Source organism: Hydra vulgaris, chromosome 10 (assembly GCF_038396675.1).
Source record: "Hydra vulgaris chromosome 10, alternate assembly HydraT2T_AEP".
Taxonomy (NCBI): domain Eukaryota; kingdom Metazoa; phylum Cnidaria; class Hydrozoa; order Anthoathecata; family Hydridae; genus Hydra; species Hydra vulgaris.
The window spans coordinates 32,520,001-32,546,897 of NC_088929.1; the positions used below are offsets into that span (position 1 = coordinate 32,520,001).

General features: G+C 28.9%; 1 protein-coding gene across 1 annotated transcript in view; it reads right to left on the reverse strand.

Moving 5' to 3' along the window:
- LOC100207732 (notchless protein homolog 1) overlaps positions 1-26,897 on the reverse strand; it is a 96,761-nt gene that overhangs the window by 43,197 nt on the left and 26,667 nt on the right. The window contains exons 4-6 of the mRNA XM_065807825.1: positions 14,476-14,521; positions 13,050-13,129; positions 7,749-7,825 (exon numbers count right to left, since the gene is read on the reverse strand). Coding sequence (XP_065663897.1) covers positions 7,749-7,825; positions 13,050-13,129; positions 14,476-14,521 — 203 coding nt within the window. The remainder of the gene's footprint in view (positions 1-7,748; positions 7,826-13,049; positions 13,130-14,475; positions 14,522-26,897) is intronic.

Here is a 26,897-nt window from a genome sequence, read left to right on the forward strand (position 1 = left end):
TTATTAATGTAGATTAGAACATTAAAGGACCAAGGCTAGAACCTTGCAATACCTCAGAAGTTACTAGAAATGAAATATTTGAACTTACAAGAAAATTTTAATACTGTGGTTAAAAAAAATTATTAATAATCTCAAAAACTTTCCCAGATACATTATATGAAGCGAGCTTATGTAGAAAACCAACATCCCAAACTTTATCAAAATCTTTTGTTATGTCAAGAGTAATACCCCTTGTCTTGCGAACCTCCATCTAATGCAAGTCTAGCAAGTCAAGCTAGACTTGCATTAGATGGAGGTCATTATATATGCAGGGTGTTAGCCAGGAATATATTTTTTACAGCGTTTTTACTATACTGGGAATATTTATTGTTATTGTTCTACGAAACATTGGGAATTTTTTTGAAACTGTCTTAATACTTAAAAAAAAAAAGTCATTGAATTTTGGAAATTTTAAACCCATTGGAGAATCCACAGTATATGTGGTGCCATAAGGCTAATTTGTAATTATATAAAACTTTTAAAAATAATCATTTAAAAATATATATATTATCTTCAATTTTACTGCCTAGAAAATGAAATTTTTTAACTAAAATAAATATATGCATTTTTACAAAGTTTTTTAGTTATAATTTTTTTTATCAATGTTTTTTTATTATTTTCAAAGTTTTTATATAATTTTGATTCTTTTGACCCAAAAAGACTTTTGAAAAAATTTTTTTTTATAAATATTAGGGACCCATTAAATGTTATTGAGCCATTAAAGGGTATTGAGGCACCACTCAAAATATTTTTTAAACAAAAAACTTTTAAATCCAGTGTTATTTCATCATATAGAACACATTAAGGTGAGAGTCGCAGATATTTTTTGAAAATACTGTTTTTAAACCACCCTATATATATATAATATATATATATATATACATATATATATATATATATATATATATATATATAAAATACACTCTTGCTTACCCAGCAAACGTTGTTTTAGGGGATTTGCAGTGGAACTATATAGGCATATTTTAGCGGTTAATTGGATTTTTGTTCATCGGTTACTTAGTGGACCATTAGTGGCAGCTGCTATAAATGGCAAGTCGATATTTTTCCGACATGTTAATAGTTGCTAATCATCAGCTACCCACTTTTGGCGGCTGTCACTAATGGTCCACTAATTAATTGATGAGCTAAACTACAGTGGTCTGCTCAAAATGCCAGATCCACAGTAGACCAAAAAAAATTAGGACTTTAATTTAATTTTTTTTTAAATTGATAGATTGCCTATCCAAACCAAAACTATCTAGTTGATGAACCAGCACTCCTCGCATGTTCTACCGATTTGTCAATCTGGTAGAACATGCGAGGAGTGGTAGTACAACCTGGTAGTACCATGCTCAACTTGATTCTCTGCACAGCGGCCTTGTTTGGTCAAGATTTGTGTTTTGGAGTAATAGAGTTGAAAGGAGGCTACTTAATTGTGGTTATAGCCACAATTAAGTAGCCTCCTAGTCCGTAGTGGCCTTTTTGGCCTTGGAGAGGTGAATTTAAACAAAAAATGAAAATAAAATAAAAAAATTGTCAGTCGATGTATGTAAACAGTAAAAAAATAAAAATAAAAACATTTAGAATGTTCTTATTTTTATCTAAAAAAATAAAAATATTTTTTTATCTAGTTTATAAAGTTGCTATTTTTCGTGGTTTTTTAAAAAACAATAAAATTTAATTAAATTAAATTCAATGGTTTTTACATAAAGTAATTGATTTTGTCACTTTTAAATTCAAAGAGTCATTAAGAGCCGTTTTTAACAAAAACAGTAAATTTAGATCAAACTATAGGAAAAAAGAAAAAAAAAAAAAAAATGTATATATATATATATATATATATATATATATATATATATATATATATATATATATATATATATATATATATATATATATATATATATATATATAAATTAGTAGAAAATCACTTAACAAAAATTTTTTCCATTTAACATTGTGTTTCATCAATAAAGACTCATCAGAAATGCATTTCTGATGAGTCTTTATTGATGAAACACAATGTTAAATGAAAAAAACTCTGTTCTTTTAAGAACATTGAGCACTCTACTTTGGAGAATACATTTCAAAGTTGTTTAAACATATATATACATAAATAATGCTAATTTAATTTCTTTATATAAAAGTGTTGCATTTTTTCAATTTAGAGAAATAACTATGTAACTGTTTAGAGACAAAGTTCTTCAAGTTTTATTCATCACAAAGTTCATTATTTGTACACGAAAATTAAAAAATTAAAAAATTAAAAGTTGATTTCCTTCTGTACAAAACAAGTGCAACTCGACAAAATGTTGACCAAGCTGTATTTCGCTATCAATATTTCGTGGCGAATCCTTTGTTGTCGATCACAGCCTTGCATCTTTGAGGCATAGATTCAATCAGGTGATCAATGAAACTTTGTGGAACCGCTGCCCAGGCCTTTTGGATTTGTTAAAACAGTTGATCCTTATTACAAACACTTTCACGATTAATTCTGCGGTTGACTATCTCCTACAGGTTCTCGATAGGGTTGAGATCTGGAGATTGAGGCGGCCAATCCATCACCGATAGGTGGTTGTCTTGAAACCACTGCTTGATTACTTTTGCAGTGTGTTTCGGATCATTGTCTTGCTGAAAAACCCATTTTATTGACATATTCCATTCAGCATGAGGTAACATAACATCTTTCAGGATATTTTTATACACAAAACGGTCCATTATTCCATCGTTTTGATGTATTGGACCATTACATTGCCTCCACCATGCTTCACGGTCTTATGGCAGTAATGTAAATTGAGGCGTTTTCCGGCTGGTCGATGTACACTGCAAATGCCATCGCTCCCAATGATGTTGAACTTCGATTCATCACTGAACAGGACAGTTCGCCATTTCTGCACATTCCAGTCAATATGAGATGTAGCAAACAGGAGTCTTTTCTTCTGGTTTTTTTAGTGAAATCAGCGGTTTCTATGCAGGGTGTCGAGAAAATAATCCGGCTTCAACAGCATGTCGTCTGATTATTTGGTCCCATACAGGCAGCTCTAATTGCTTTTGTATCTCGACTGATGATATCCAGGGATCCTTCTTGACGGATCTGACGATCATAGAATCCTCTCTAGAAGTGGTGGAACGCGGTCTTCCACCTTTATTATCTGCTGCCAACTTCCCCGTAGAACGATATTTGGAACATAGTCTTGATACGGTCCATTTTTTCACGCGATATTTATCACAAATACTTTTTTGTGACATTCCACTTATGTAATCGCCAATAATTTTCTTTCTTAGTTCCAATCCAAGATTGTCAGGAGCCATTTTTGCACTTGAAGTCATAAAAATAATAAAAATAAATAATCACGCTTCTCAAGGCTTACCGTGTTACATTTACCTTGTGATGATACAATAATGCTCTGTGGAACACAACGTCTTGGTTGGATGTGGACTGTATTGATGTTATGAAACACTTGTTGTATTTCACTTCTTGTATTGATGTTCTTCGATAAAACACTTTGATAAAACTCACTTCGATAAACTGTCTTGATAATACTGACTGATTGACTTCTATATACTGACTGAATTACATGTTGATTTACATGTCTCTTATATAGTAAAACGAACCTGTGTGAACCTGTTCTGGAAGATTTTAGATGCTTCTTTTCAATGCTTCTGGAAGCTTTTGGATGCGTCTGAATGTTTCTGGAAACTTCTGGAAGCTTCTGCATGCTTCTGGAAATTTCTGGATACTTCCTTTAATTATTAAAAAACTTCTGTGACGTTGACACGGACCAGACTTAAGAAAATGAAACAAACCAAAAAAGTTGCACTTGTTTTGTCCGCTGCAAAATGGCACTTGTCAACGAAGTTCTGCCTGTGTGCTGTCACCTGTCAGCTGATTGCTCATGTCATGGCATGCTATGACTCCAGACTCCTGAGCTGCTTGCTGTGGTAGTATAGTTTGTTTCGTTTTTAAGACATGTAAAATTAGGAACACTTTTTAGCATTGTTCGATGTTGGTTGCAAATGTTTTGTCCAATACTGTATATATATATATAAATAAATATATATATATATATATATATATATAAATAAATAAATAAATAAATAAATAAATATATATATATATATATATATATATATATATATATATATATATATATATATATATATATATATATATATATATATATATATATATATATGTTAGAGATGGGAAACAAACCCAACCCGAACCGAACTAGAACCTTATCTACGACAAAACCAAACCGAACCCGAACTTTAGTTGTTACTAAACCGAACCGAACCCGAACTTTAAAACTGTTGTGAACGAACCGAATCAAACCAACTGTTCTTGCCCTAACCAAGCTAAATAGAGGCTTGAAAAAGTGAAAATTTTGCAATTCGCACATCACTACAATACATAACATGCTACATTACCTAATGTGTAACATACATAACATAATTCATTACCTAATGTATAACATACCACGAGTTTAGAATTATTTTGTTCTATCTCTCATATTAAGTGTTGGAAGAAAATGAGTTAGTAATTTTAGTAATTAATAATTACTTTTAAAATATATTTTAATTTTTAAATTTCTTCTAAATAATTTGTTTAAATCAAAATTATTTAAAGCATAAGTTATTATTTCTTTAAAAACTAGCTAAAATTTTAAGTAATTTTTACTTTTAGAAAAAAATGAAAGATTTTCTACCAACGTTTAAAATGGGAAATAGAACAAAATAATTCTAACCTCGCGATAAGTCTACAATTCATAACATTACCAACCAAAATGGAAATGTTGTTTCTAAACATTTGCAATATTGAGGTGTTGTTAATGTTCTGAGTTTTTATTCATATCTTAGTAATTAATGATTGCAATAATTACATAATATTGTAGTAATAACGAGTAACCGTAAATTAACTCGTAAATGGACTAAAAAAGTGTTGGAGAAATTGATAACAGACGGAGCGGCTCGCTTAGTACCTGCATCATGGACAAAGAGTGAATGCTGGACACGCTTCCGTTGCGTTGAAGTTGGGGATGAGGTTTGTAGCTATACTTACTGCATATAAAATTATTTAGTTTTATAAATATTTCAATAAATCAATAATCACCTGCATCTCTCAGGCATTGCATATTGCACACAATGCCAAACTGAGCAGCATTCAGGTTTGATAATTAATTGAATATCAAATGCTAAATAGAGTCAATTGACCTTAGTTATAATACACTTTATTTGATTTTTGTATAACTGTGAGCAATCATGTTATGATCAACAGGTTGTCAAGGAGTTTGCCGTTTGTAAGCAGTGTGGATTATGGTTGTCAGTGCCAATTGGTCATACTACAACTTTACAAAGACATATTACATCACACATCAATAAGATCAGTTCAGAACCTGGACAATTAAAAATGACAAGCTTTTTACCTAAAAAGACAGAGGTTAATAAATATAGTTTGCGGATCTTGCTTTTTCCTATTTACTGTTTCAACTTTTCACTTGCTACCATTGATAGCAAAATATATTTGTTACAAGTTGTTAGCAATATTTTAGAAATACAATGTTTTTTGTAGTACAAAAAAAAAAGGCCATCATGTATTGCTATTAATGTCTATTGTTTATTGCTTTATACTTTACAGGTTCCTAAACACATTTGTGAATATGCTCAACGTGCAGCCCTTTACATGATTGCAAAAGACATTCAGCCATTCTCGTGTGTTCAGGATGATGGGTTCCGTCACTTTGCTCAAACAATGATTGATATTGGATCGAAGTATGGATCAGTGAAACTTGAGGATATTATGTGTGATCGAACAACGCTGTCTAAGACACTACTACCAAAGTTCTACAACGAATGTGTTCGAAAGCTAAAAGACGAACTTGTTGGGGTTACTCATATCGCAATAACAACTGATCACTGGATCGATGACATTCTAAAATACTCTTATCAAACTTTTACAGCACATTACATTAACAGCAGATATTGCCTTATAAGTAAGTGTGTTGGATTGTTTGAGTTTAGTGAGTCTAAGACTGGCATTGCCGTAAAAGCAAAGACAACTGAAATACTTAAAAAACTTTTCCCTCAGACTATAAAAAGTGACAATTTGGTATTTGTGACTGATAATGGGAGTAATATGAAGCCGGCTTATCGCAACGATGTTAGACTTAGTTGTGCAGGTCATAATCTTAATTTAGCTGTTGAAAAAGCTTTGAAATCCCCTGGTGCTAATTTAGTTCATGAAATGATCAAGACTTCAAAGGAAATGGTGGGCTACTTTAAACATAGTGGGAAAAACCAGGAACTAAATTACACTCTCAAACAGGATGTTGCGACTTGTTGGAACAGTCAATTTTTTCTTTTGCAATCACTGTCATGCCAGTTAGATCATGTCAAGTCAATTCTTGCTGATTCAAAGCAGTTTGAAAAACTTGAGCAACTGAACAACGTTAATGAAAAATTGTTGCATAACGTCGTAGAATTTTTGCATCTCTTTCACAAGGCTACTGTACAATTGTCACATGACAATGTGCCGACGTCCCCTGATGTATGGCCAATGCTTTTTTATCTTCGATCAGTCTGTAAGATCAATGGTTAAGACAGCGACAGTATGCGTGATTTGAAGGCAGTTTTTCTGTCCAGTTTGAATGAAAAGTATGTTATTCATACTTTGCACAAGCTATCAACACTTATTGTTCCTTCTTACAAATACTTGTCTTTTGTCAACACAGACGATCGCAATTTTGTTTATTCAGAAATGCGTAGTATGGTGGACAAAATTATTTCTTCTTCACCAAACCAGGTGATACGAAAGGACTCAGGCACTACAGATATAGACAGTTTTAGTGAATGCAGTCATTCAGATCAGCTGCCTCCTGCAAAGAAGAATAAAGCTGATCTTGAATCGTATGATTTGCTGGCAGACTTAAAAACAGTTGCCACTCCATTGTCTAATGCCGACAGTAATGACACAAGACATGAACTTGACAAATACTTGGCACTGCCCGTGACAGCGTGTGATGCATTGCAATTCTGGAAAGTCAATGACTGTGAACATAAGCTTCCGACGATGGCATTGATTGGTAGAAAGTTGTTGGCTATTCCTGCTACAAGTACTGCCAGTGAAAGAGTGTTTTCAGTGTGTGGGGTGACGATGAGTGAGCGCAGGGCTCGCCTAAACCCAGAAACATTGGAAATGCTGATATTTCTCAAATACAACATGCAGCCCTGATTACTAGACTGACAGTAGGCTACTTAAGCTACCGTTATCTGTGTTCAGAAAGTTACTGCTTTAATGTTTTGTGCACTTTGTTAGTTACTGCTTTAATGTTTTGTGCAGCTATTAGCAACTGCATTGTTTTTTGAACTTTTGAAGTTGCAGTATAAAAGCATTGCAAATTATTATTATTCAAGTTATTTGCAATGCTTTAACTACTTAATATTACTTTAATTTATTTGTGTTTTATCATTGTGGATGTAAAGCTTTGTAACTAATAAAAAAACAGTTGTGTTGATACCGAACCGAACCCGAACTGTACTTAAGACAGGACTGAACCGAACTCGAACATTAGATATAACCAAACCGAACCGGACCCGAACTTTAAAAAAAGAGTTCGATTCCCATCTCTAATATATGTATATATATAGGATAAATGTCATTCTGGACTGATATATAAAACATACTTCATTGATCAACATGGATAACAGACCTCTGAACTTTTACAACCAGATGCTAATTTGCAAGCATTTGGAGCCCAAGCAATTGCCAAAATCCAATGTTTATGTCCTAAATATAAAAGTAGTTAAATTAAATATCCTAAAGTTAAAATGAATATTTTTAATAAATAAATATATATATATATATATATATATATATATATATATATATAAGTATAAATATATATGTGTATATATACATATATATGTATATATATATACATATATATATATATATATGTATATATATATATATATATATATATATATATATATATATATATATATATATATATGTATATATATATATATATATATATATATATATATATATATATATATATATATATATATATATATATATATATATATATATATATGTATATATATATATATATATATATATATATATATAAATGTAATATATATACAGCCCTTGGAATTATGGTTGGTGCCGCACCTAGAAGTGTTTGAGGTCGGCAAAATATCGCAGACCTCGTTTCTTTTTTTATGGTCAAACCTTTGTAACAAAATTTTTTGCTGACCTCTAAAAGATTAAGATTGGCAAACTTTTGCCAGCATCATTTTTCCTAATTTCGAGGGCTCTTTATACATATATATATGTATATATATATATATATATATATATATATATATATATATTCACACACACACACATTATTAAGGGCTATTCTAGAAAAATATTTTGGGCGGCAGTACCCCTCATGCTGGCGCCTACTGTAAGAAACTTTGCAGAAACATTGCTGTATGTAGGCATTTTTTGGCAAAAAAAAACAAAATTTGCCATAAAAAAAAAAAAAGGTCCTTAATTTTTGAATTTGGGCAGCGCCCGATTATGTTTGGTGCTGCTGGTCCCCTCAGCATTTTTTTTAGGAAAAAAGTTCTCAAAAACCATTAAAAACAACCAATTTCACAGGTACCAAATGGAAGTTAAATGAAAAAAATTTAAATTGTTTTTTTTACCTAGGATTTAAATTTTTAACTGTATTTATGTAAGTAAAAATACATAATATCATTACAACTATTTTTTTTTTTTGTATTTTGAATTGAAAAAATTAAAATATTTGATTAAAGATTGTATTTACGTAACTGACAAATTTTTTTTTTTTTTTTTTTTTTTTTTTTATTAACAACCAAAAGGCCATAAAGGCCACTACAGATGAGGAGGCTACTTAATAGTGGTTATAACCCTCTCTCAACTCTATAACTCCGAAACACGAACCTCGACGAACAAGGCCGCTGCACGAAGAAACAAGTTGAAACAAGTATTACCATAACTAATTGTCAAGAATAAATACTTTTTGAATTGAACAATTGAACAGTAGTAGTTTGTCTATTGTAGTTGTTATTTCAAAATAAATATTTTTAAACTAGATTTTTAGATTAGCAAAACTTAAATAGGTTAATATAAAAATGTATAACAAGGAAGAAGATAGTAAAAATACAGGCAATGAAAGAATATTAGCTAAAAAAAAACTGTTTATTATCAAAGAAGTGTAGCCAACCATTAAGCATAATCCTTAGTTTTATAAATAATCCCCTTAAGTAAAAAAATGTATTATTTTCCTTTGGGGATTATTTTAATCTTTCTTTTTGTAATTAAGGTTGTCAGCTTCCAACAGGGATGAAGATCCTGAAGCACATATCTGACAATCAATCATTTTTGCCAAAAACATCAAAAAAGCCACTTATCTTGCTTTTCCCCCTCAGAAACACTTTGAAAGATGTTCAATAGAATGTAAATGTGACTGTATTTTAGTTAAGATAAAAGAACCATGGATTAAAGCTAAAGATTTTTTATACTAAATAATCAAAGTTTAGAAAAAAATCTTTCAAATTTAATCAACAAATATTCAAATCTTTAGAAACATGAAAAATGGGGACCAGCTGTAGATGTGGCAAAAAAATTTAAGTTTTACTTAAACAAAATAGTCTGAGCTGAGATTCCTGATCTTAAGAATGCCATTAAAAATGACAAGAAATGATGCAGACAAGCATAAGTATTTAGAGTTTCTAAAGGACCAGTAAACAAAAAAAAGATTTACGCTTGGATCAGAAGATAAGAAGTACAGAAAGAAAGCATGTATTTTTATTATCCAATAGTAAGGGCAGATATCATTTACTTATTGCATGCGTGCATAATTTATATGAACTAAGAATGGTTTATTTATGTAATTCAGTTTTAGATGAACATTCCGCAGGACCAAATAATCATGTTTAAAAAATTAAAAACTGTTTTTGAAAATCCTGGTTTTAATTAAGATAAAACAGAACTGATAAAGTTGTGAGCAGTAAGGGTTTTTTAAGAAATCTGCTCTGAGTCTTAGAACTTTTATCAAGAATAAATTGCAAACATAAAAGTAAATAAAGATATTGTTAACGATAAGAAAGAGCTTGCAGAATTTGTTGTGATTTACCTTTCTCCATCTTCAGTAAAACTAAGAAAACCCGGTTCATCAACAGTTCATCATGCTAGATTCCTATCCAAAGCACTGTAGTACCTAAAGCTACAGCTACTTTTAAAACAATTTGATTTTGTAAATCAAAACAATAAACTCAAGACAGAAATCAGGATAATATGTGAATTTACAGTTTACTTTGATATAAAACTTGATATAAAAATAATACACCAAATGCAGCAGTACCAAAAACCTTGTTAAGTCTATATGCTGTGGATGCAGTTTTGAACTCTCTATACAAACATAGTTGGTACTTAAATTCAACAATGATTCCTCTTGCTCTGTTGGATGATGATTTGTCGTTTGAGGAAAAAAGCAAATACTGCAAAAGTAATTCTAACTTTTAAAATGCCAATTTCAATTTATCTACTTTGATAAAAGAAAGAAAAGTGGTAAAAATGAAAAAAAAAGACAAAAAAAAAAACTAAATTTATTTGTTACTAAAATGTAACCCAATAACATTAAACTATTATTAAGCTAATAACCACAAGACATGCTTAAGACATATAAAATATGTATTAATATGTATTACTACATATGTATTTTTGACGTCTTAAACACATCTTGTGCTCTCTGGGAAATGTTGAAACATTTTCAATTACAACACATGTATTCCTACTGGAATATATATAGGTAAAAATAAAAATAGCAGAAAGAAAAATTTCAAAAGTTAATTTATTAAACTTTCCCCTAGACCTGTAAAATCGGTTGTTTTTGATGATTTTTGAGAAATTTTTCTTAAAAAATGCTTTGAGTTTAATACACCAAAACTGCTCTACTTTACTATATGTTACATTAACATATGGTAATTTAGGTAACATATGATAATTTAGAATTGAAAATTTCTAATGCTGATGAAGCATTTTAGTGATAATCTGAAAAGTTAAAAAGCAATTTTGACACATCTTTGATAATCGTTTGGGGAATATTCCTAAAATTTGAAAACCTGAAAAGATTTTTGCTCAAGGACAAATTAAAGACTTGATAGTCTCAAAAAAGGATTTTATTATTTGATTTTATTAAAAAATACTTGTTAATTACTTTTTAAAGTTAAAATGGAGTCTTTCATGCTTTGCCTCTAATATTTGATCAAACTATGAGCTAAAAAATGACTTTTCATAATTTTCAAAACTTTACTTTTACAAGGAAATAAATAAACTTATAAAAATAAACTTCATAATTATAGTAACTAGCTTAAGACTTAATCATAAGCAAAGGGAGATAATAAGACTTACATAATCATAAGCATAGGGAGGCAAAAAATAAGTAAATTAGGTTAAAAAAAAAAAAATTTTAAACATTAAATTTTTTCTTGTGTCTTATTGCTTTTGTTCTTCAAATCTAAATTAGATATCCTGCAAGCCATTATTTTTCATTAAGCCATTATTTTAACCTGGTTAGTGGGTGTAGAAATTAAGTATATAAGTTTGGAATTGAACACTCAGCACTCATTATCTTTCTTTAGCCATAAGAAATTTTCAACTAGTCCATGAAGATGCTCAAAGAGGATCTAGGATCTTTTATCACGCTTTATTTGTTTCTCTGCACAATTTCCTCAGACATAAGGAGGTGAATAAAAATTATATTAAAAAAGTAATAATAATTGATAATACTTATATACAACAAACAAACGCAATATAATCCATTTTTTTTAAATTTAATAAAATCTCCTTATAGTTATCTCCTTAATTGTATCAATGTTATTCATTTATAAACTATTTCAGGGGTTTCCAACTTTTTCTAACCTGTTCTTTAAACTAAATATTGCAAAATTTTCATAGACCCTCTAGTTTAAAAAAATTATTACCAGGTCTAACATCAATTAACAACAATGAGCATTAAATTTGTTGAACTATTCCTATGCAAGGGCCTTTCTATATTTGTGAAAAGGCACACAATTCTACAAAAGTCTCCTTTTTATTATCCCCTGAATTTAACTCTATTGAAGGAATGCTAAGTAATTTTATTTTCCCATCAATTGATACAAAAACCTTATCAATCGTTACCAAAACCTTATCAATCCTTACCAAAACTGCAACTCTTTCTTCATGTTTTATATAAACGGGAAGGATAAAGCACTTTTTGAAGTTTGAGATGAAGCAAACTCCAAACATTTATGTGTTAATACATATGCTAAATAAGGATGGTTTGCGAAAAATTGCAATGGTTTAAGCCTGGGAACAATAAAACCCTAATATTTTAGCTATACCTGCCCCCAACGAGAGAGCAGCAAGTTAATAAATATTTTTTTTACTATACTTAACTAAATATATATTCATTGATGAACTTTAAATTTTATACAGTATTCTCTTAGCATTCCAAAATTATGAATATATAAAACTTGTAACCTCCTTAAATTGAAAGTTCAAACTTTATAACTTTTGAAGGCTAAGAGATTGTTTACAATTTAAAACTTATTGATGAATATATATTTAGTTAAAAATAGTAAAAATTTTTATCAACTTGGAGGCAGGTGTAGCTAAAACTTTAAGGCTTTTTTGTTCTGAGGCTCCAATCATTGCAATTTTTTGCAAAGCAGCCTTATTTGACTTTAGCATAAAAATATTTGGAGTTTGTTTCATGTCTGGAAGTTAGCTTAAACACCTAAAAATGCTGCATCCGCCCATTATATATATATTATATATATATATATATATATATATATATATATATATATATATATATATATATATATATATATATATATATATATATATATTATAATTTATAACTAATTATTTGACTATCAAACCTAATAAAAAAAAAGATTTAAAAATGAATGAATAAAAAGAGATTAAAAAGAAATAAAAAAACCTTTGCAAGTAAAATGAGGTGTTTCTGTGTTTACATCCCAAAATCTTACAGTGGTGTCTCCAGAACCACTAGCTAAGTATCTGATAATAAAACAATCAAAAGAAATTTAAAAAATCAAGGAGTATACAGAATAAGTAACTTGAGTTTTAGTTTTTTTATTAATTCTTTAATAATTAGGTTAAGTAAAGATCTTTTAAAACCAAAAACTGTTTTTATGCCAACTTTGCAAAACTCTAAGAATAAGACTTAATTAAGAATAAGACTTAATTTAGGAACACATAAAAGTATAATGGTATTTTTAGTGTTGATTTGTTGACAGTTTTTTGGTTTGGATAGTTTGCAACATTTAACAATGTCTAGAAGTTGTTGCTAAGGATATCTATTTTCTGTAAAATTATTTACGAGGAACTTAATTTCTTTTTCTATATATTCACTAGAACATACTGTAGAAGCTCTTGTAAGAAAACCATTAAACATCAATTTAGCAATATATGGTTATATACACAATTGTGGTTTTACAAGTACAATCGTGATTGCATTCTTGAAAAGAATGTACTTTTAATACTGTTTAGCAAGTGTTTTTGTAAACCTTGTGTTTCCTGATTGTTGGAAAACAATGTCTTTTATTTTTGATTTAAAAAAATCAAAATACTATTCTTCCTTATCTAACTATCATGAAATCAGTATTTTTACTGTAACTATCAAATCTGTATAAAAATTATTCTTGTCTATAATTATAACATAAATAATAATATAATTGGAATTAAGAAATTAAGCTGATGCTGACTACTACTGACTAACAACAACTGCTGCCTTAACAACAACAACTGCTGCATTTCATTATAAATACCTCACTATACTTTATAAAAAATTTTAACTAACTTATCTTTAAAATAACCTTTAAAATAACCTCATCTTTTTGGATTTTTATTTTTTTTAGCGATGCTTCTTATAAACAAGACATTTTTAGAAACTTTTAATTTCTTTTTTTTACTTGTGTAACTAATTGAGGTTTTATATTATCACACACATTTTAAAATTATAGTTAATAATTTAATTTTTTTAAATAATTTAATTTTTAAAAGATAAGTGTTCTTTTAATTAAACTTTTGAGAACTTTTTCAATTCAATTAGTGAAAAGTTTTAAAGTAAATATTACTTTGAAAACTTTTAAATAACTTTATGTACTGATCATAAATTAATCATGTGATAGTCATGTGATCATATTTTATGCAAGCTGTGCATTTGATCAGGTGATAGCGATGTAAAGTCCATTAATGATGTTTTACGTATGGTGTGAGTGATTTAAAATAAAATTACATAAAAGTATCTTTGCTATGGAGTAAACTCAACTTTTTTGCTGAATAGTAAACTAATCCTAAAAAAATAACTTTATTTATGTTGAAATCATATTTTAAAAACTTACTTTCCATCAGGACTGAATGCTACAGAAATTACAGCTTCAGCATGCCCTAAAAAAATGAACTTGTAAATTTTGATTTATTTATATATAGTAAAATTTTATACAGCTTAAATTTTAATTTTTCATTATAAAATAATATATAAGTTAAGTTCTTTATTTTATAACCTCATTTTTTATTTTAGTATTGTATATTATAGTATTATAATTTAGATAATTTTAAAAATTTTAAACAAATGCAACCTAAAATTCACATAGCGAATAATAGAATCAACTCAACAATATTCTAGTAGTAAGTTAAAAATATACTCAAAATAAACAGCTGATAACTTTTCCTATAAATTTTATGACAAGTGCACACTTATTTTGCATTTGTTTATTTAGTATTTGGTATTATTAAATTAATACTATTATATTAAAATACTTATGATCTTTAATAATTAATGATTTGTTTTATTTTTTCAATACAGTTTTTCAGAAAAATGAAATTATGAGATGACCTAATTGAATAATTATAGATACTTTCTTTAGTGCATCATGGGCCCTAAAAAGTGTCGCAGTGTATTTTATGGTGAAGCTAAATAATTTTTAACTTCACCATAAAATACACTGCAACACTTTTTGGGGCAGTTGGAGCTGACAATTGCCTGCTCAATTAAACATTGATTGTAGAAATGGACATATACTGTATATATTCATAACCAACAGTAAATTGTTTAAAATTACTGCTGAACTAGTCAATAAGCTTTTTAACTTCAAAGTTTGTCAAAATCAGATCATGCAACTAGTCAATAGATCCAAATTTTCTGCACGCAAACTTTCAAGGGATTCAAAACATTTTATTGATATCTGCAACCAGTTCTTCGAATTCCAAATATCAAAATCTGTTACAACAGTATAATGCAGTTAACCAAAACTTCAACTAGCGCAGCTTCGTGTTCATTATTGCCATCTTCTTAACACATCAATGTTTTTTCTATGTTAATAGTGATTTATCTACTTCTTATCTGGCTTTGAACCTCTTCTGACGAACCAAAACTATCCAGGTTGAGATCTGACCAGTTAAGTCCCAGAAAAATAGTTATGAGAAAAAGGTTAGCCATTTTGGCAAATGAAATGACTACTAAGAAATGAAAGCATAATGAGAAACTTAAAAATTTATAAGGTAAAGCAAAAGCAAAGCCATATAGATTCAAATATCTTAATCAAGTTATTGTTTGCAATCTCTCAGCTTTGGAAAAAATTAAATAAAAAATATTTAAATCTACATTTAAAGAAACTTCAAAATGAATTTTTTTTATTTAAAACAACAGTTAACATTTACACAGAGCAAGTTATCCTATCAAAAATCAGTTAACATTTACACAGAGCAAGTTATCCTACCAAAAAATGCTGAGATTTTTGTGCTGCAAAATGATAAACTGATTTTACAGGAGCAGGTGGAAGAAATGCAGCAAGTAACTCAAAACACCAGAAACGAAAAAACCTACTTACCAGATGTTAGGACACTTATCTTTAACATGCTTGTGTGCCAAGTTCCTACACATAGTGTACCGCCTCTGCTGCATAAAATTGAAGAACACATTGGTTATTATTTTAGTCACATTCCACACCGCACAACTGTAGAACAAATGATGCGTGAACTCGGTATTATTTCAGACTTACAGGTTGCTGAGATTGCATTTTCAACAAAAAAAATCTAACACTTGGTTTTGATGCGACAACCCAAGAGAGTGTCCATGTAAATGCTGTGCACTTAACAACTGAATCAGTATGTATAGTTGTAGCTGTTGATCAACTTCCTGGAGGTACAGCTTATGATTATCAGTGTCACATTACAAAGTCTGTTGATAATCTTGCCAAGTTATATAGTGACTACCAGCTAAATTACACTGATGAACGATGGACTATTATTGGTAATATAACTAATACAATGAGTGACAGAGTTGCAACAAACCATATAACAGTCACAAAGTTAAACCTCATTTGGCAGAAATCATTAAATGAACTAAACTGTCACCTTCACCCATTGGATACAATGACCAGTGCTTGCAAGTCTTCCCTTAAAGCATTAGAGAACTAAATAGGGAAACTATTTGGAAAGAGACTGCATTACAGCAAACATAGTTGTACAGCTGAACAAACTTTGCTACAAGGATGCAAAAGGTACATATATAATATTTATCTCTTTTACTTTAATACAGTTTAGTTTTGTAAATACAATTATGATTGTTTAGTCTTAATAAAAAAGATTTTATAATTAGTGTTTTTATTTCCATACTCCTAGTGATCTTCAAAACAGCTTACTTTGTTATTTATAGGTGATCCAAAGGATTTTTGAGACCAACATAAGCTGCCCAGAGGATTGCTATCCCACTATAGAGGGAACAGACTACATATGCTTTTTCACATATATGGTATTTTGATCCATCACTATGCCATATTGAAGATATTTTTGTTTTCTGGCTTAACATTATGCGGAGGTCTGAGAAATAGTTTGTTTCAAGACTTTACATCTGAAACAGGTATTTTTTCTTTTTTTGTACAGATTTAGTTTGCAAATTGACAATATGGTATGCAATATTAAAGGTTATGAAATGAATGTTTAAAATAAATAGTATAACACTTGCATGAAAAAGTTGTGAATTTATAGACTAAGCTAGTATGATGGTTTCTTACTTATCAACTTTTCTTTTCAGGTATCCGTGAGTTATGTGCTTTAGCTTTAATCGGAAAGCTACTGACTGGTCCTTGGATGACAAAATTTTATTTTGCACCAGGTCAGGGACTTGACTACATATCTGGCATTCAGGTGGTCAAAGATGTTCGGAACACTCTTATCGAGAGCAGCAAGTACCCTTTATCTCTACTTAAACGAAAAACAGATTTCTTCGGAAATGATAATCAGATCTAATATTTGCTTGAATAACCAATTTTAGCCCAGTAACTGATGAAATAATTTAACTGACTGTCCTAATGCTGTTATTAGTGTCATTGAAAGGCAGTACATGTGTTCTGATAATCACCTAAAGGACCAGACTAAATCAACAAGGCTTCACAACATTGATTCAGAAGAACTTATGGGTATGTTTAGTGCTGCAAAACAGAAAGCACCCAATGCTACGCTTTGTTTTCTTTCTTTAAAACTATGTGCCTGCAAAAATAAAACAACTGCTTTGCTGAGCAAAAAGCTAACTGATATTCAAAATAAATTGATATTATGGGCCATCTCTAATGCCAGAAAAAAGCAGTTTGCAAATATGCATTGTCATAAAGAATTGAAGTTAGAACTGATAAAACGAATGGCAGACAATATTCATATAAGGTAGGACAAAGAACAGAGAAAAGCAGAAAAATTTTTGAAAAATTGCATGCCTAATCAGATTAAAGAGTTGTTTCCAGATCTAGAAAATAATGAGGCTTCTGATACTGAAGAAATTCTTGTTTGAGCTTCAATTGGAAGAAGTATTTGCCAAATGTGGTTTGATAATGCAACTAACAGCAAGGATATATATTATGGCAGACTTGTTAGCATTAAAAAAAATAACAGTGACATTTATAGTTTCTTATTGGAAACCAAATGAAAAAGAGGATGATGATGCTGTTGAGTAGGAAATGAGCAAGTATCAACCATCTGCAGACATTATAAGTGGTGATATGGTCATGTCATAAAAGTAAACGCGTGATTAGTTAGTAACAAAGTATATGTTACTGTGAATAATACTATGGTTATATACTTGCATCAATAGATTTCATTTGCAGAAGACAAGTCAGTTTCTTTATTACACATAAAAAAAGGTATAAACTTTTACATTAAAGATATATCACATATCCTACCCCTTAAAAGTTGAGTCTATACTTTTAAGGTAAAAAATTATACCAAATATGATCATATGTAGTTTAGTTTGCTACCTCAAGTGTATAATGTTCTATTATAAAGTGTATAATTTTATACCTTAAGGAGTAAGATATGCCTTGTGATATGCCTTTTAAAGTAGGATATGTGATACACCCTAAATGTTATTTTTACCTTTTTAGAGTGTAGAATTATTTTTTTAATACTACCTTCCCTTGTATTTTTGGAAAGACTTATTATACTATCATTCATCATTTGTATCATTCTTTATTTATTCTAAATATCTGATATATTTTATTTTATCTAGTATTGCAAAGTTTCAACTTGCAGCATCATAAAAGATAATGCTTTTATTGTTGCTGGTCTATTGTTTTTCTATGGTTGTTGGTCTATTGTTTTTCTATGGTTGTTGGTCTATTGTTTTTCTATGGTTGTTGGTCTATTGTTTTTGACACATTGTTAGTTTAACTAAAATTTAATGTTTTTATGATTTATAATTCTTTAATTCATTGTTTGTTTATATCAAATACTATTTCAGGTAGTCAGGTTTGTTACTAACATCCAACAATTAGAGTTGACTTGGTTGCAACGAGCTATGGGAAACCAAATCTCATTTACTATTTTACTTGAACCAATTACCTAGGTCTTGGCATATTGTTTCTACTCAGAATAATAGACCTATGCAAGTATGGATGCTGATATGTTAGTTTTGAGTAATTTAAATGAATCAGTATATCAAGAAATTGGTTTTTTCAGTTATCGTTTTTATACATCACATCTATTCTATTTCAGGTAACAAACATGGAATGATTCACTTGCTTTTATTGATGTTTCTGTTTTAATGGCACAATTTGTTATACATCAGAAGTAAAGTTATTTTGATTTATTTTTAACCTAAGACATAAACTTCCTCTTCCATTATTTTTATTGGGTTATTTCAGAAATTTGAAAAATCTAATAAATTTCATCAAGCAAGGTTTTAACTAGTAGCACAGTAGCTGAAAGATAAACTAATGTTTCCATGGATGCTAACAAAAAAATCCATTCAATTATAGATTACCAGATGTATATTTAATTATATAGCCTGTTCAATTTTCGCTTCAGTATGATGTAAAACATGTTTAGACTGAACGCTTTTGTCAGTATCCAATTAAAAACTAATTTTGATACTAACGATCAATTAAAGCTTGACAGGAAATTTCTATGTAAGCTTGCAAATTACTGACAAATGGCTTTAACAAGCAAACACAATAAGAAACCAAAAAATATTTCTTACTGTAGCTTGAAAAGTAATTAGCTACACGGATAAATATTAGTAACTGAAAAAATATGTTCCCTTTCAAATTTAGTCTCTATATAGATTCTTATGTATTTTCTAATTTATCTAATCTTACAAATAAGTATAAACAAAAAAAAAAAACTAAAAATAAATATATTAGTCTTAAGTAGTCAATTTTAAAGTATCATTATTTATCTAACAACTTTTTAAAACATTACAAAGTATTAGATGCATTGTTAATATTTTAATTTTACTGATCGATTTTATAGAAAAAATAACAACATACCAATAATATCATTAAAAGATATTTGCCTATGAAAATAATAATTTTATTAAGTTCAATAATACAGAGTTGAAGGATTACTGAAAGTGTAAAAAAATTTCCTTTTGAATTTTATTAGTTGAACTATGCATAATTTTTAATAAGGTAACTAAAACAAATGAATTTTCTATTATTTTTTTTGTAAATAATAACAGAAAACATAATATATAAAAAAAAATTACTGTATTAAGACCACATACATTTTAGCCAAATGAGTTGTTAATAAAAATATTTATATGTGATATCACAAAGACGTAATATAAAAATGATGTAAAGAGTGAGGATATGTTTAAAAATCAAGATTTTTCTACAGTCCAAATCAACAATATTTTGAGACCATAACTAAATCAAAATTTCTCAAAGTGAAGTTTTCTCTACGATTCGAATTAACATAATTTTGAGATCATAACAAATACACCATAAACCATCAACAAGTCAGACAGTCAAAAGTTGCTAGTTTAAAAAAATCCCTAAAGAGAAAAAAAATTTTTCTTGCAGAAATAAAATGATATTAAGCAATAGTAAAAATACAGAAGATCTTAAGTTTATACTCTGTAAAAAAAAATTGTTTCTCCAGTAATTTTGCCACAAAAATGCTATTTTGCAAAAATGTTTAAAAATGTTTATGATTTGACAAGTAGAAATATTAGAACTAAATTCTACAAAATAATTTTACAGTAAAAGACACTAAACATGCCCACAAGAATAAGTGATAATCAATTCATTTTTCTTTTTCAGGAAACGTTTTAAGAGCATGAAGGGACAGATACAGTAAAAGAACCAGCTAAAATATGACAACAATATTCCATAGAGGCACGAATAAAAAATTTGCAGAGGTAAAGTATGGAATGGATAATGGCAAGCACGATAAAGAGAAGCAGCTTTCGCAGATGCTAACTTTTTTTTAATGTTAATTAACCCAAAAGGGTAAATTAACATTAAAACTTAAGTTGTTGTTACAACCCTTTCTTAACTTTATAACTCTAAAGCACAAACCTTGACAAACAAGGCTGCTGTGTGGAGAAACAAGCTGAGCACGGTACTACCAGGGACGTGGTGAAGATAGAACTTGGAACTTCTCCCTTATGAGGCAAGTGTTCTACCACTACACTACTACCATTTTTTTTAAAGCAAATTATATTTATTATTTAAAATCGTTTTTTTATTTTTATATCAAATTAAAACAAATTAATTATCAAATTATCAAATTAAATGTATTCTGAAATAGATTTTACATTTCATGGAATATTTACATATAGTACAAGTACTAATTTTAAGTAAACACCATAATAAGAAACTATAACACCAAACTAAAAAACAAAAAACACAAAAAAACACACAAAAAACGCACACACAAAAAAACACACACACACAAAAAACACACACACACACAAAAAAAAAAAAAAAAAAAAAAAAAAAAAAAAACTAAAACAGTACAATACTTAAACGAAAAACTTTTGGAATAACAATTAAGTAAGAAGTTTGATAATTTAGGACATAATTCAAATTTTTTTTATACATCTATCTAGAATAAAGACTTTTATATACCTAATTAAAATATAGCAAAAAAAGAGAAGTAGATTATAATAATATACAGTAACAACATAGTAAATAATGTAGTAATATAAGTATCGGTAATAATAATAGGCAATAATAATAAAAACTCCAGTTTTTGGTAATAATAATCAAAATAATAATAATACAAATCATAAAGATAACAATTCTATTAATAATAATAATAATAATAATAATAATAATAATAATAATAATAATAATAATAATAATAATAATAGTAATGATAACAATAATATTAATAGTAATAATAACAACAATAGCAACAATAATAATAATAACAATATTAAAAAATAGCAATATTTATAATAGTGAGAGTTGGAAATAGAATAGTGATATTAATTTGAGAAAAAGTTAAGAAAGAGCAAGTATTAGTAGTAATAAATCAGCATTGAAATGAAGAAAGTAGTAGAAAAGAATTTTAGAAAAGATTAATTATTAGTAGTTATAGACCAGCATTGAAGTGAATAAGGTTAAGATGGATAGTAGATAGTTAGCAGTAGAGTAGCATAGAAATTAGGAAAAATACTTGTTTAATAAAAAATTAAATACACTGTTTTTGAATTTAGAAAATGTAGGGAGAGATTTTAACTGTGAGGGGAGACTATTCCATGTGCATATGCTCTGATATTTAATCGATTCATGTCCATAACAAACAGTTCTATGATTTGGTATAGATAATTTGAAGCTTTTAGCTGATCGAAGTTGGTAACTAGTATTTTTTTTATAAGTAAAAAAATCAGTAAATGGAGGAGGTAAGGTTTTATGTTGCTGTTTCCAAACAAATAAACAGTTGGAGTGTTGAATAAGGTCTTTTAACTTAAGTATCTTTGATATGTAGTAGAGAATATTTGGGTCAGAGTTAAAATGCTGAAAATAGATTATTTTTAGGGCTTTATTTTGGAGGTGAGATAATCTTTTAAGTGTTAGAGATTGGGCTTGTCCCCATATTTGACAAGCGTATCTAAGATGAGACTCAAAAACCACATGATATATGTTAAGAAGCGTTTCAAGATTAAGATAATGTCGAACTTTGGCCAACATACCGTTGGACCTGTTTAGTTTCAGTGCTAAGTCTTGAAGATGGGATGCAAAACTTAAATTAGAATCAATTTTGATACCAAGATACTTGATAAAATTCACAGTATCTATTTTTTGACCACTTAATCTGAAATTCAGGTGCTTTTTAATTTTTGTTTGACTTGATTTAAAGATAATAATTTCAGTTTTTTTGGAATTAAGTGATAATTTATTAGATAGAAGCCACTGGAGTAGATTCGCTAAGTCATGGTTTATATTTTTGTTTATCTTTTTAAGTGATTTGTTTATTAAAAGCAGATTGGTGTCATCAGCAAAGTGGTAAGCAGAGGAAAACTTCAGAGAAGTATTAAGATCATTAATAAAGAGAAGGAAAAGTAATGGTCCTAATACAGAGCCTTGTGGGACACCATTTGTTGATTTTATTAATTCAGATTCTATCCCATTAATCGAAACAAATTGCGTTCTATTTTGAAGATAAGAAGAAAACCATTGGAGTGTTGTGCCTCTAATACCATAGTACTCCAACTTTCTGATAAGAATGGAATGATCAACTGTATCAAAGGCTTTCTGGAGATCAAAAAAAACACCACATGCAAACAATTTATTGTCCAAAGCTGTTCTAATTTTTTCAGTTATATCAATTAGTGCATGAGTTGTTGAATGATTGTTTCTAAACTCATACTGATTTTTATAAAGACACTTGAATTTCTCCAGAAAGTTGTAGAGTCTATTGTGCATAGCTTTCTCAAATAGTTTGCTTATATTTGAGAGAAGAGAGATTGGGCGATAACTAGCGTAATCCAGTAGAGAACCTTTTTTATGTATTGGTGTCACTTTAGCTATCTTAAGGAGATCTGGGAAAATTCCATTTCTAAATGAGTTATTCATAATTATGGATTGTGGCTTTGAGATTATGTTTGTAATAAGCTTAAGAATAAATGTGGGAAGGCTGTTTGGGCCCAGACTTTTTTTGTTTTGAAGTTTCATAATGAGACTCGATACCTCAACTTCAGTCACTGGCTTAAAGAAAAAAGAACTTTCATTAGGATTTTTTAGAAAGTCTCTAAAATCATATTTAGGGATAATTTTTTTGTTTATTAGATTCTCTTGGATAGTAGCAAAGTAATTGTTAAAAATATTAGCAATTGTGGTTGGATCAGAGATGACTTAATCATTTATTTTGAGGTTGAAAGAGTTATTGTATATAGTAGGTCTGATGTTGATAATTTCTTTTATTCCTTTCCAAGTTCTCTTAATGCTGTTTAGGTTGTTGTTGAAAAAGGAAATGTAATACATTTTTTTGGATTGTTTAAGTAAGTTGCTTATTTTATTTCTATATAACCTAAATTTATCAAAGTAGATTTCTTGTATTAGTATTGTTTGATTTAACAAATTTTTTATAAATGACATTTTTGGTTGAGATGGATTTAAGAATACCAGCGGTTATCCATGGTTTAGATTTAATTTTAACTTGTTTTTTTGTTAAAACTTTGTATGGAGCATGCCTGTCTAGAACGTTTTCAAATGTATTTAAAAAACTTATCATTGTTTTATTTATATCGATGTCTTTTATTTGCACCTCCCAATTTATACTAGATATATCTTGTATAAAGGTGACAGTATCAAAGTTTTTAAAGCATCTTCTAGAGATTTTTATATTCTTTTTTTTTGGTGTAATACCAGGAATACAGAGAAACTGGGCCATGTGGTCCGAAATAGAAACTGTTAGATTGCCAGAGATTGTTTCAGGAGAATAGGAGTTTATAAAAATATTATCAATGAGAGTTTTGGTTTTTGAGATTATACGTGTTGGAAGTACAATGGATGGAAGAAGCGAGCAAGATAAGCTGTAATTTCTCGATACCTTAGCTGCACTGTATCGTACTTAAATAAATTTAGCAGCTTAATATGCAATTTAGTATTGCATACTAAGTGTGTATGCAATTTAGCATAACGGGTGATGCGGAAGTTATCGGACAAATCCTAATTTTATTATTTTAGCATAATAATTAGTTTTTGTGGTTTTATGTGTAGGCATAAACGTTCTATTAAATATAAACTTTATTATTTGAAACACAATTATTTAAAATGTTGTTAAATGCAGCTGAACGAGAATCTTTTCGAAAGCGACTAAAAATGTTTTTTGTAAATAAACCTAATATAAAAAAAAAAAAATCGTAAATCATTTTGAAAAGGAAGGATTTGCTCGAAGTACAATATTTTTTTTTTATTTTTTTTTTTTTTTTTACATCTTCACTTCCAACAAGGCTGCAAGCAGCCACTAATTAAAGTTGGAAGTTACTGAAAGAGAAAAGATGAAGATTGTAGAGCAAGATAACGATTGACAGACAAAGATTGCAAATTATATGAATCAGGAAAGCAAGATGAAGGAAGCCAATTCCAAAGAACTGATGTTCGAGGAAAAAAACTAGACAAATAAGCGTTTTTGGAGCATTTAGGAACAGTCACAGAAAAAGGACGACACTTAATTTAATGACGAGTAACACGAGAATGAATTTTAGTAGATGGCACAAGAGACGCTAGCTCTTTAGAGCAGTGCCCATTATAGTATTTGTAGAAAAGAGAAAGAGAAGCAACATTACGACGATGTGATAATGGTTGGAGGTTGGCTGCAAGAGCAGGTCCAACTATGTTTACAATGCGTTTTTGCACCTTGTCTAAAAGAGAAAGGGCATCATTAGAAGATCCGCCCTAGATATGGCAACAGTATTCCATACAAGGCCGGATTTGAGATTTATAGAGATAGAATCCAAAGTAAGAAAGTGACGAGCTCGATAAAGAAATGCAACCTTAGCAGATGCTAATTTTGCAACTGATTTGATATATGGTTTCCAAGAAAGATTGGAAGTAAGAGTTAATCCTAGAAGATGAAGAGTAGGATGGAAGAAGCGAGCAAGAGCATAATGTTTGGAGATAATTAGAAACAATAGGAGATTCTCTATAATTAATTAAGTCCATGTTGAAATCACCCATTAATATAATGTTTTTTTTTTCATAACTTAATTTCTCAAGTAAAGGTGTTAAATGGTTTGCAATGAATTGTTTTGGATTTAAAGTTGGATGACGATATATGCAGCCAATTAAAGTATTGGTTTTATGAGGGTTGATAGTTTCAACAAAAACTGATTCAAGAAATTTCGAGGCATAGATTGTAAGATCATCACGAACTACATAGTTAAGATTAGAGCTTAGATAAAGAAGAGCCCCACCTTTTTTTGACTCAGTAGGGCAATGTTCAGTGTTAAATCCATTTATGGTAATATCAGTTATATTTGAGTCTTTTATATATAAATTCGATTCAGTAATTTCTATCACCATAGGGGAAGTGTTAAGAGTGCCAATTAGGCTACGGAGATCGTCGATATGTTGTGGCAAGGAAGCAATATTGAGATGCATATATATATATCAGTATCAGGATTTAAAGAATTATTGAATTCAGTAACATCAAGATATTTACAATTAATAGTTGGATTATATACATTATTCATATCTCTATATAGACTTTTTAGGTGAGCAGGAGATTCAAGAGATTTTAATAGCTTTAATGGGAGATTCTTGCAAGAAAGTGTAAGTTTAAGTTCATGATCAGAAAGGGTACTAAATGGTATATTTTCGGAAATACAGTCAGAGCAATACCATTCTAAAGAATCATTGGAGATAATGTTATATGTATGCTTATTGATTAGATTGCACTTTGTGTGAATCCAAGAAAAGCAGCAGTCACATTGGATGACTCTATGGTTTTTAGATACATTTTTTTTGCAAAGTTTGTAGGATTGTTTTAATATCATATTTCATAAATTAATATTTTTGAATTACATATAAGTCTATTAGAAGTTTCTAAGCATATAGAGATAATGCATACAAAATGATAAAGCAACAAATTAAAATGATAAAGCAAAACTGAAATGATAATGTATAGGATTTAATGAATTAGGTTTGTAGTTGTAAATCAATTTTTATGTGTAAGATATTATTAATGTATATAGTATGTATATATACTATCTTTTTATAATAATATTTTAAACAAAGTTAAAAAGAGAAAATTTATATTATAGTCATAACTGAAAATATAAGTTTAGATAACTAAATATTTTGTTTTTAAGTATATAGGGGTAATTAAGCAATATAACAGTAAATATAAATTAATAATATGAAATATAATTTTATGATATTGGTAAATACACTAATACTATTTAGTAATAATGAGCATTTGTATATTTTAAGTATAAGACTATATAAGAATAAAGCTATATAAGTACACAAACTTATAATATAGATGGAATATTAATTTATTAGAATAAAGCAACTATATAAATTAATATAGAATTTACACT